This window comes from Physella acuta, unplaced genomic scaffold (assembly GCF_028476545.2).
Source record: "Physella acuta isolate Inbredline_101_S28 unplaced genomic scaffold, ASM2847654v3 ptg000893l, whole genome shotgun sequence".
Lineage (NCBI taxonomy): Eukaryota > Metazoa > Mollusca > Gastropoda > Physidae > Physella > Physella acuta.
This window is the reverse complement of record NW_026732410.1, coordinates 390,755-402,818: the sequence shown is the minus strand read 5'-3', so window position 1 is coordinate 402,818 and position 12,064 is coordinate 390,755. Positions and strand designations below refer to the sequence as shown.

At 31.7% G+C, this 12,064-nt stretch overlaps 2 protein-coding genes across 4 annotated transcripts in view; one reads left to right on the top strand and one right to left on the bottom strand.

Moving 5' to 3' along the window:
- Positions 1–91: 91 nt before the first annotated feature.
- On the bottom strand, positions 92–8,583 carry LOC131952896 (dihydrolipoyl dehydrogenase, mitochondrial). Its single transcript, XM_059315830.1, has 14 exons — positions 8,483–8,583; positions 6,264–6,333; positions 6,059–6,138; positions 5,815–5,953; positions 5,610–5,710; positions 5,250–5,393; positions 4,347–4,448; positions 3,939–4,160; positions 3,309–3,445; positions 2,274–2,335; positions 2,067–2,194; positions 1,783–1,920; positions 1,481–1,570; positions 92–718 (listed from the first exon to the last, which is right to left on the bottom strand). Exons 1-14 carry the CDS (start codon positions 8,543–8,545, stop codon positions 653–655), a joined length of 1,542 nt encoding a protein of 513 aa, XP_059171813.1. The 5' UTR covers positions 8,546–8,583; the 3' UTR covers positions 92–652.
- A 14-nt stretch (positions 8,584–8,597) lies between these two features.
- The window catches only part of LOC131952894 (early endosome antigen 1), a 23,110-nt gene continuing 19,643 nt past the window's right edge, over positions 8,598–12,064 (top strand). For 2 of the 3 annotated variants that reach the window (XM_059315826.1, XM_059315825.1), the window contains exons 1-3: positions 8,598–8,753; positions 11,047–11,136; positions 11,926–12,042. In XM_059315826.1, coding sequence (XP_059171809.1) covers positions 8,718–8,753; positions 11,047–11,136; positions 11,926–12,042 — 243 coding nt within the window. In that variant the 5' untranslated portion in view covers positions 8,598–8,717. The remainder of the gene's footprint in view (positions 8,754–11,046; positions 11,137–11,925; positions 12,043–12,064) is intronic. The other variant, XM_059315827.1, reaches the window with a different exon arrangement.

Genomic DNA, 12,064 nt, shown 5'->3' with positions numbered 1-12,064 from the left:
ACAACCCTAAAACCACCTGGAAAAACAGCTTTCATCACTGTGCTAACCTAGTCAAATAGTGACTACCAACCATTGAAGAACACAAGGAAAACAATTTGAGTACAACTTTTTATTGATGTACACATCCTGTCATTCTCTCATGAATAGACACAAACTGTTTATTATACATACAAACATTGAACTAGCAACTTACTTTAAAACAGACCCAAATAAGCAAGACTTTTCTGACACGAGGATTGAAAAAGAAATGCAGTAACTAAATTCAGTAAAATTGTCTGGTCTATCATGGCATCGTTACAAAATATCAATAAACAGCATGTGTAGCAATTCTTGATGCTCACAGCTGCACACATTCTGCTATGAAATAAAGTTAATTTCACACTGCTGCTATACAATGTTAGGGTAAATCAATAATCAGATCAAAGACAGAGAGACTTTGGAATCTCCCAGTTTATTTTTTGCTAACTATGCCGGTTAGTTTCATTTGACTTAAGTTATCTGGACAAAAATAGAGATAGTTTATTTATTTTTTTAATTTAACAATATTGCTTTTTGATTTTTAAATCGCTTTTCATAAAAATACTGAAGAGTGATAAAATCAAATACAGTCATCTGATGAATAGATTTCTTACAGAACTAGAGATGAGCATTACTAAAAATTGATAGGTTTTCCAAAGTATGCAGCCAAGTTGGCTTCCCTGAAAGCTTCTGACACAGTCTGAAAAACAAACATTTTAAAGACATTATAAACAGTTTCATGTTAAGTTTACTAAAGGAATCTCACAAGTAGAATCATGGTCATGTCATTCATGAAATGGTCAAATTAATTTTTTTAAATGGAACCATTTTTTAATGAAGAGTACAATGTTAGCCATAAAAAAATAGAATAGATCAATACTGTAGTGAATTTTTTAAGAGTTAGTTAATTGTGCTTTTTAGTTTTGCATAAAAATTGGCAGAACTATTAGGCAAAGCTAGATTTTTAATTAGAATATCTTAGTAATAGTAAGGGCCTAGCCAATATTATGTAAATTCACTTTAACAAGTGGTACTTAATATTTTCACATTATTTTTTGCATGTTTTAGAAATTAATGTTTAAGAATCACTCATTGATGTCTTAAATAATTTATATCATTGTAAAGAGATTGCCTGTAGTTTCTATTTGATGATTTTTTTTAACTGTAGGAGATCACATGAAGTTTTAATCTAGGACTATTTGGAGTAGTTTAACACAAAACCAGGGGAACATTTTCAAAGTTAAGTGCTAGAATTCCTGCAGAGAGCAGGATATATAAAGTGGCAGCTCAGCCTTAGAGGGGAGAAGAAAAGATTACCGTAGCCACTAATTTATGCAACAGGTAAATCATGTTGAGAACATATGAAAAGATGCTGCAATGTTCGCATGGCCTAATAAAGATTTAGGACAATCATCTACAACTTGAACAAGAAAACATTTAGGAAAAACACTATGGTACTTACAGGATGTGCATGGCAGACTCTTGCAATATCTTCACATGATGCTCCATACTCTAATGCTAGAGCAGCTTCATTGATTAGTTCACCAGCACACTGTAAGGGTAGGAGGTATTTTAAAATGTATTCAAAACAGATGAAAGTACTTCCAGAAATAAAATACAAGAAGGTCAAACAAAATGAATATATTTAAACAGATACAAGCACTTCAAGAAATAAAATACAAGTAAAGTCAAATAAAATGAACATTTTTAAACAGATACAAGAAATTAAAATACAATTATAGTCAAACAAAATGGTTTCCTTACCGATGCCACTATGTGGGCCCCAAGCAGACGGTCTGTTTTCTTGTCAGAGAGTACTTTAATAAAACCATCAGTGTCGTTATTACATTTGGCTCTGCTGTTTGCTGCCAGTGGGAAGCTTCCAACCTTGTACTCCACTCCCTTATTAAGGAAATAATGAAATTTTACATTTGTGTATTAAAATGTGCAGTCAAGCTAAGAGTTATTCTATTAAGACATCCCTAGAATTTACAAAAATTATTCGCCAAAAGCGTAACCTTGAAAAAAAAAAAAAAAAAAAAAAAAACCTCTTCTTTAAGCTGCTCCTCATTTTTGCCAACCCAAGCAACCTCTGGGTGGGTGTAGATGACAGATGGGACACAGTTGTAGTCAATATGTACAGCACCACCACAGATGCCCTCCACACAAACAATGCCTGTCCAGACCATGACACAACTTTGTTAGTTCACTATGTTTTTTTTAGCTTTTTTTAAATGAATGTATAAAGTTTCTACCTTCGTCTTCAGCTTTGTGTGCCAACATAGGCCCTTGGACACAGTCACCAATGGCATAAATACTGAAAAATTGTAAACATACTATTTTTAAATAATTAACTTCAATTTTCAGAAAAGGTACATTGAAATTTGTGTTTCAGAAAATGAGTATCTGATTAAAAAAAATATTGGCATTATTCTTACAAACAATATGTAGAGATGAATATAAATTTATAATTGTTTTATTTATTATTATACAAAATAAATTGAACGAGCCGACCCGCGGCATATCATACGCCACTATTTAGTTGTTGTTTTTTCTACTTTTCAGTTATTCATAATTTGTGAATTCCACACTACCAACGCTGCCACTGAAAATATTTCTTTAAAACACTATAAGTAGCTCGTTAAGGATGATACCCCCCCCCCCTCCTTCCTCTCCCCCCTCAGTTAAAGTAAACCCCACTTAGTTACTCCCCCCCCCACGTTTAAAATCGTTTCAAACTAAATTATCTGCCCCTAATAGTCGTCACTAAACCCGGCTCTGTTTGTAAACATTTGGAGTGAACCACAGCTCACCAGACCATGTAAGGGTGGGGGTGGTAGGGAGCGCGTTTACAGCTTGTTTTCTAGCGTCTCCATGAAGAGAATTATATATATAGATAATATGCGATCCGCCAGGATCCCCCAAAAATATGTTGGGGGGGGGGGGGGGGGAATGATTTTGTGTCTAGGACATTAATTTTGGGATTTATTATTTGCTTAATAATTATCATGCTTGGTATAAAAGATGCTAAAGTAAATTCTAATTTTCTGAGACTAACTAGTAAAACATTACTAAGTGACTAACAAATTCCTAAATAGGTATTACAATTAAAATCAGCTGTGAAAAATGCAAAATCAGCCAGATGGTGCAAAGCAGACTAAACCATTGTGCTGGTTTACATGTAATACTATACAATAAAGAAGTGTGACAGTACAGCTGTTCAGATATTCAATTATTTCCTTTAATATACCTTACATAAAATGTTCTAGGAGAAAATATGACTACTATACCTAGGCACTGATGTTTGAAAGCGTGAATTCACTGGAATCCTTCCTTGTTTGTCTAACTGGATGCCAACTGATTCAAAGCCAACATCTTTTGTAAATGGTCGCCGACCAATACATACAAGGAGTGTGTCACATTGTAGCTAAACTCAAACAATTAAAGGTGTTAAAGTCAACTGGACCCTGATTATAGTAACCAAATCATAATTTTATTATATTAATCTTAAAACAGATTAAAATCTTATAAAGATAAATGTAAAAATATGCCCCGGGCAGTGGAATTTGAAAAGATTATTTATTTATCCATATTATCAACTATGAATAATTTATGTCAATTAAAAAACAGCACATTAGTGAGGAGACATGAACAATTGACAAAAATAACACATCAGTGAGGAGACATCAACAACTGACAAAACTAAACAGATCAGTGAGGAGACATGAACAACTGACAAAACTAAACAGATCAGTGAGGAGACATGAACAACTGACAAAACTAAACACATCAGTGAGGAGACATGAACAACTGACAAAACTAAACACATCAGTGAGGAGACATGAACAACTGACAAAACTAAACACATCAGTGAGGAGACATGAACAACTGACAAAACTTAAATCAGTGAGAAAACATACCTCTTCCTTCTTCCCATCTTTAACACCCTCCACACTGACTGTCACTTTGTCCCCAGACTTAGCAGCTGAGATAACTTTAGTACTGAGCTTAAATTTGATGCCTTGTTTGGCAAGAGATCTCTGGAAGTTCCTGGACACTTCCATGTCAATGCCCATGCCACCAACATGTCCTAGAAACTCCACACAAGTTACATTGGCCCCTAATCTCTGCCAAACAGAGCCCTAAAATAGCAGCAAAGGAATATAAATAGCATGGGGCTAAATTCAAATTACAGACATAATCTGGATTTTATTTTTATGTACAGTCAATTTAAAAAATAAATATAATAATAAACAAATATGTTATGGTTGCATTAATAAAAGAAAAATTAGCAGAAATGTGCATGGCAAAGTTGAGTTGATACATACCAACTCCACACCAATAACACCAGCTCCAATAAGGATGAGATTTTCTGGAACTTTGTCCAATGATAAAGCACCAGTAGATGTAACAATTTTTTTCTCATCAACCTTAAAAAAAAATAAAGAAAAAACAGAGTGGTTTATATATTGATTCACATGTATGTGCACTGTCACAGTAAGCACTGCTAGTGACCCTTGAACTTTACACCACTTTCTGCACCCAAATAACAAGGAGAAATGGCAGGCTTCTTTCCCTTTAGCCTCTTCATGCCTGTGACATAGATTGCATTGTCATGAAGTCAGGAAACATTTGTTTACAGTTGTTGACTAAAAATGAAAGGCAGACAAATGTTTCTACTGTTTATAATATTACACTTTCAAATGGTACACAAATGGTGCACTTCACAGAATTTAAAAAAAAAAAAAGGGGTTGATATTTTTATATTTAATAGGATTGTAAATTATTTTATTTTTGGAAGGTTTTTTTCTTGTAAGATTTTTCTTGTAAGATGCATTTAGTGAACAAATGAATATTTAGAGTGTATGTTGGGCTATTGACATTCTACAGTCAATTATCAACTGTGTATACTTGAATAAAAATCACTAGTTGAGTAGTAATTTGTTTTATTTTTTATTTATTTATCTGCTCAGAGCAAATATGATTTTAGTGTAAAATAAGAAGTAAAAATTTCTTTTTAAGTTGAGAAAAAATGTTGATGATACTGCAACATACAAGTTTTAGAAATGAATGATGGGCTAGACTAATGGTGATAAGATTACTTCTTGTGTGAAACATTTGCCTTTTCAGTTTGAAAATCGTCATTAAACATAGCTTAAATAAATGTGCCCACGTAATAAAACTTGTGAATATTTGAGGATCTTCTAATACATTTTCTCACAGTAACTGACCTCTATTCCAGGGAAAGGAGTGACCTCTGACCCAACAGCCACTAAAATGTTTTTAGTTGAAACCTTCTCTTGGCTGCCATCACTTTTAGTTACAGTAACTTCGTTGGGACCAGTAATTCTGCCATAACCTTGTAAGTGAGTCACCTGAAATTAGTTCAGCATTCATTAATCCAGTATTTCATCCCCAATGTAGAGAGTGTATAAAACCCTCCTACAACAGAATACTTAAAAATAGAAGATAATTCAACCAAATGTTACTCGCTGCTAATGGGTCATGAATTAATTAAATATTGATTAACTGAAACTAGAGAAAGTTGTGAATATAATATTGTCACAGCCAAGAAAATATAAAATGCTTACTGAGTTCTTTTTAAACAAATGAGCAATTCCTCCTGTTAAAGCTTTTACTGCATTCCTTTTCTGTTCCATCATTTTATCCAGGTTCAGCTTAAGTCCAGTGACTATGGACAAAACATAAAGATGTAGTGAACTTTTGAAGATGACATTTTATTAGATCAGCATACATCATAAATTTACACCAATCACAAAAAAAAAAATTTCTTACATTCAATTCCACGATTAGTCAGGTCATTGTGGTGAGCCATATGATATAGATGAGAATTATTCAAAAGTGACTTGGATGGAATACATCCCACATTTAGGCAAGTTCCTCCTAAAGTTTCATTTTTCTCAACACACACTGTCTGCAAGCAGAGATAGTCATATTTGGATGCTGATGACCAAGTACTAACTCATTAGTCAAAAAAAAATTTCAAAAGATATGGAATACTTTTGATTGATTTGCTAACCTTTAGTCCTAACTGAGAAGCTTTTATAGCAGCTACATATCCTCCAGGGCCAGAGCCAATGACCACGAGATCTGTGTCACCTTTGTAAAAACAAAATTTTCATAAAATCAATGAAATAAATTAAATGTTTTAAATGTATTGTAAAAATTGTGGTCCATTGATTACATTTAATATTTATTATTAATGAAGCAATTAAAACTGTTACCTCCACTAGCATAATTTCTTGAAGAGACATAAATAGAAGATAGAGCTTTGCCTTTCAGAGGGCTGTTTACCTACAGGACAAAGACAAAAATTATGATGGCATCAACTCTATTTTCTTAAACATGAAGACTGCATGTAAAAACGATGTACTAAATCAGCACTAATAGTACTAAAATGTCGGACAAACAATGCAGTCAAAAATGCTAGGTAAGTAGCTTATATAAATTAGCCAATAATGTTGCAAGGCTATGCTTGCTAGTAAAAAAAAAGCATAAAATAATTCATAAAGTGTGGAATAGTAGTATAAGCCTTAGAGTTTGATTATCATTATTGCCTATGCTAATATATTTCTAAGGATCAATAAATGAGGAATAGAGTGTATTCAAAGTTTTAGTTTATAATTTTAGTTTATATTTCAATTTCAGTATTATAATATTATACACACACACTAAATATGGACATTTTCCGCAGGACTTTGAAAACTAATTAAAACTATTTGACTAATGCTTCCAACCTGAACAATAACCTGTGCCTTTTAGAGATACATTAATAAAGTAAATGGAAAATACAGGAATGTAAAGTTTTTGCTTTATTAACCAAATTTGGGTATAGCAGGAGTAGCGATATTGAACTAGAACTGATCTTGCAAAATAAAGAAAGTATTGTGATTTCAGTTAGCCTAAATAGACTTAGATATTAACTGAATTATTTACAGAGTGAAAAGGCAACCCTATTAACCATCAGATAGGAATAGAATATCTGGCCTATTTCCCATTCCGCTATTTCTACAGCTGAATGGGAAAGAGGCATCCAAACCATCCCCAATTATGTATCAAATTCATCATCCTTGTCCCTTAACCCTTATTGGGGTTGTTGGTTGCCATAACAATTCTCCGCCACCCATCTCGGTCCTCTGCCATTCTGATTAGTACTGAGACTGGCAGCCCCGTCCAATACTTGATTTCATCTATCAAGGTGACACTTTGCCTAACCCCTCTCCCTCCGGCAATACTGACTTGCAATATTGTTTTGGATAATCCGTTGGTTCATGTGACAGGCCCATACCAGCTCTTAGTAGGCTTACCATTTTTAAATTAAAGAAAAAATATTAGGTTAATCAGTAAAAAAAGCCTGGCCATTTTAATTACTCTTAAAATAATTTTTATTTAGGCCTAGAAAATAGTTTGGATAATTAAAATCTGGAAATCAATGAATTTGAATCATTTTACAAATTTACATCAGCATTTTCAATGATTTTCACTCTTACTATTGTTATAAATTATGCATATCTGATTTGGTCTATTCCCAGATCTAAGGGCTATGTATGTATCTAGATTATTTAAATCACTTAAAAAGCTACAAATAAAAAACCGATGGTAAAATCACGATATAGCGTCGGAAATTATTGGGTAATGTTCGTTGAGTTTCGGTAACATTCGTTACTGTAAACCATAGTTTATTTGACCGTTGAAAGAAAAATAAAGTCAAGTGCATTAAATTAATGTTTTAACTTAATTTAATGTTTAACTGACAAAAAAATTAGCAGCAATTAGTAAATCTAAATATTATTAATAAAGTCGAGTGTAGTAATTAATGTTTTTTTTAAGAAACACAGAAAAAACCTGCAGAAGATTTGCGACAACCAGCTCTAGTTCTGTTAGTAAAATAAGACGATTAGATTTACTAAAGTTAAAAGTAGTAAGAAGAACTAGAATAATGTTTAGTAGCAGCAATAATTAGCACATACACTTAAAATAATTAGAAATATAAAATAAATAGCAAAACAGTATTTAAAATACAACTAAAATCAATCCTTGCACATTTTAAAACATTGTGTATTAAAAATAATATGGCGGCAAGTAAATGATGGTTTACAGTATTTCCGGTGGTTTCCGGAATGGCTCGACTGACTACGCCATGGTTTTACTGTTTTTTACTGCTATACAGTTCCGGAATAATAACCGACGCTATATCGTGATTTTACCAAACCGATGGTCCCTCCTGGCTGGTCAGTGCTGGTATGTGTGTGTGTTTATCATAGTGTTATGTAAATTAAAATTTGTAGAGAAGGGACTGCAGCAGAAGAAGAGTGGTTAGATTAATTTTATTTTTATTGATATAGGATCTAGTCTAGAAACTATATAAATATAAATGTAGATTTGTGCACAACAACTGGATGTTTAGAAAATGAAATAATGATGATCTACTTGAAGAAATTACCCGCAAAACGGTCGAAAATTTAAACACCGACGAGACGAACATGACTCTGTTTGACAGTGACATTGAATTCGTTCACTAAACTGCAGATCTTCAGAGCTGAAAAAGAAAATCAAATAAAGCATATACCGTACACTTCCGGTTGGGTGTGCTTATCAAAACAGAAGAGAAGTTACTGTTTTTTAAACGAATTTATTTCGATAAATTTACATGAATTTGGGAATATTCTGCCTACAAAATGTTTAATCGTCTTAGGAAGAAAAAAGAGGATAAGGTCATATGATTATGTTTCATCATCGCAAGAGCCATTTTAATTTGTTATTGCTTTTTAAAATGTTTTTTTTTCTTTTACCCTCGGCCTCATCCTCCTCGAACAGAATCCCCCCCTCACTCAAGTCAAGTTTCAACTCTCAACAAATAACCCACATCCCACCACAGTACTAAACTTGACAGTTTAAAGTTGGGCTGCTAGTCTGCAAAGTGACCCCCATTCCCTAACAAATATATCTAGAAGCCTTCTCAGACTCAGCCACTCATAGTTTCTCTGTTGGTCACTCACTGTGACTCTGTACTAGTCTGTACTGTACCAGTAGTTACTTATTTTTACTAGATCTAAATGATTTGGTAATCTCATGATATTTCAGTCGTTGGTTATTTTTCCATAACAGTTTAGCAGGAAAAAAATGTAAATAGTAAAAATAACACTAAGTCTGCCCTGACGGAAGTTCTTTAAACTATATTTTATTTGGCGCGATCTTTTAATAGTACAGTGTTTACAAATTTAGATAGACCTAGATCTAGAAGATAGCTTGATTATAGTATCATTTTTGTTTCAATCGCATGTCAATTAATGTTTTTCTAAAGAAGTATAAAAATAAAAACTTGCAGAAAATTTGCGACAATTATTGTACAGAATCTAGTAAAAAAATGACTTAAAAATTAGTATAAAAGACAAGAACAATGACTTTGAATAGTGAAAATTGATTGGCAGCAGTGATTAGCAAAAACAATAAAAATCATTAGCAAAAGAAAATTACAAGCAAAACTATATTTAACATTTAATAGTCATGACTATTATTTATTATTTATTTTAGATCTACTAATTATCTGCACATTGTTTTTATGTTTCCTTATGTCGATTTATCAGTACACTCAATTTTATTTATATTTCACCAGTCTAATAAACTATGGTTTACAGTAACTTATGCTTACGAAACTCAACAAACATTATCGGATAATTTTTTACACTATATCATGAGATTACCAATGATTTTTCTCAGTCTTGTGACTGAACTTATATTATGTCATCACTTTCAGTCAAATTTTGAACATTACCCAGACAACACTTTTTTAATTAATTCCATAGACTAACTTCTGACTAAATTAGTAAGTCACGAAGATTAAGTGAGTAGGGGACACATTTTTCTTATCTTATAATGGCATTATTATAATGACATTGATAATGAATAGAGTTTGTATATTTTGCCATGGAATTGTTTAATATTGAAAATATAAATAATTCAATTTTAAAAAATTGTGAGACATGTTGTTTTTAGGTTAGGTAATTATATTAATTCTGACAAAGATAATTATTCATTAAATTTATTTTAAAATAGTCTAGGCCTCTTAAATTTTATTTAATTAGTAATCACGCCTAAAATAATTAGCAGTTTATCTGTTTGGTGTGATAATTATTGTCACTAGGCCCTGCCAAAAATAGTAGTACTATTTAATAATAGTTAAGCCCAATATGCTAATTATTACAATAATTGAATATGGATAGGCTTGATCATTATTCTTTATTATTAATTCTTACACCAAATTTTTAATCTGTGTTGGCTTTGTTTAAGATTTGTTATACTTTTCTGTTCATTCATCAGCATAAATAAGTGCTCTACTAAACATTATTCTAGCTAAACTCTACAAATAAAATACAACTGCAAGTAAACTAAGCAAGAAAGGGTTGTTTTTTTTTCAAGTGTAGTAGTATGTTTTGTTGTTCGTAATAATGCAAAATATAATTCATATTGACAAGTATTCTAATAAACAAATCTTTCTCAGAGAATATTAATGTATTTGTTTGAATGGCTTGTCACTTTAAAAATATTTGTATAAATGTGTATACCTAACTACATTAGTATTTGAATCCTTTTTTCAATAGACTGTAACACAAAGCACCTTTTCATTGCTGTGTTAGAGACTGTTAGCATAGTGTCCCATCTCTTTCTCTGTTGTGTTTTAGTTTTGTGTACTTTAATTAATACAACACTTTGTAAACAAATTAAATCAAATGAATGGAAATCAAATTCTGCTGATAATATATAAACCTAGCTAGCACTAGTGGCTCTCAAATGCCAAATTATTTATATACATAATTAGGCCTATTGGCCTAACTTGTAATGTAAAATTACATAATATGCAGTCATTTAGATTTCTTTGCTCACTATTTTTAAGGGATGCAACCATGTTTTAAAAATCATTAAGGAGAATGTATCATTATTAATTATTTAAAAACATGTTTAATCACTTTCTTTATTGTCATGCTTCATTCATCCATTTGTCCTCAGCCACCCTCCAACACTCCTACTCCTGGTAGATTTACCCTTCCCAATTTGCTAGGTAACAGGAATGATGGGAATGGTGTCAGTGAAGCACAGGTGAACACAGCTGATGGACACCAATATTTGGCCATCAAATAGATAATTTTGCATTTATTAACATTTATCTTTTAAAGCATAAAAAAGCATTTAGCTCAGTTGCTTACAAATATCTATTTTCTAAATATATATATAGGGCCTATACATTATTAAATAAAGCATTGCTTATTTAACACTGATAATAAAAAGGTTTTTTTATAAGGATGAGTAGCTTAGAAATATCAATATTACTAACCACATACAACTGTATGATAAAATCTGATTTAGGCAAAAAGAAATTATGATTCAGAAATTATCATTTCCTCATCTTGAAGATATGTATTGTGTGTGCACTACTCCTGCTTATATACCTTTGTTGTTTTCTAGATGTGTTCTAGTTAACCATGCTTATTATTGTAAAACGTTCTAGTATGAAAATATACTTTAATGTAATGTGGAAAAAAAAATTAAAAATAACTTCTATTTTTTTTAATCATAGAAATTTTAATTCTAATTTATCGAATACCATTGTATGTGTTTTTATGGAATTAGTTATTAAGTGTTCATATAAAAACAAATTGAAGTAGTTTTCAGTAACAATGATAATTTCAGTTTTAAAATAATGTCATAGTGAGCTTTATTTTACTTTGTGGATATCTTTTGTCACAGTGAGAATTGTTTACATGTACAAGGATTTAGTATCAATAAATGTATACAAAATAACTAATTGGTGAGGTTTTTAAGTTTTGCCTATTTATTTACTTTGTTTATTACTTAGTTTATTTACTCAGTTTATTCTTCTAATTGCAGGGATTTTTATGTCCCACTTGTATGCTAAATTTTCAAACTGCTGAGGCGCTAGCTACTCATTTTGATACAGCTCACAATGGAGAGGAGGCTACTGACCCCCCAATTGAAGATCAAGGGGTTTGATTTATTTCTTACAGTT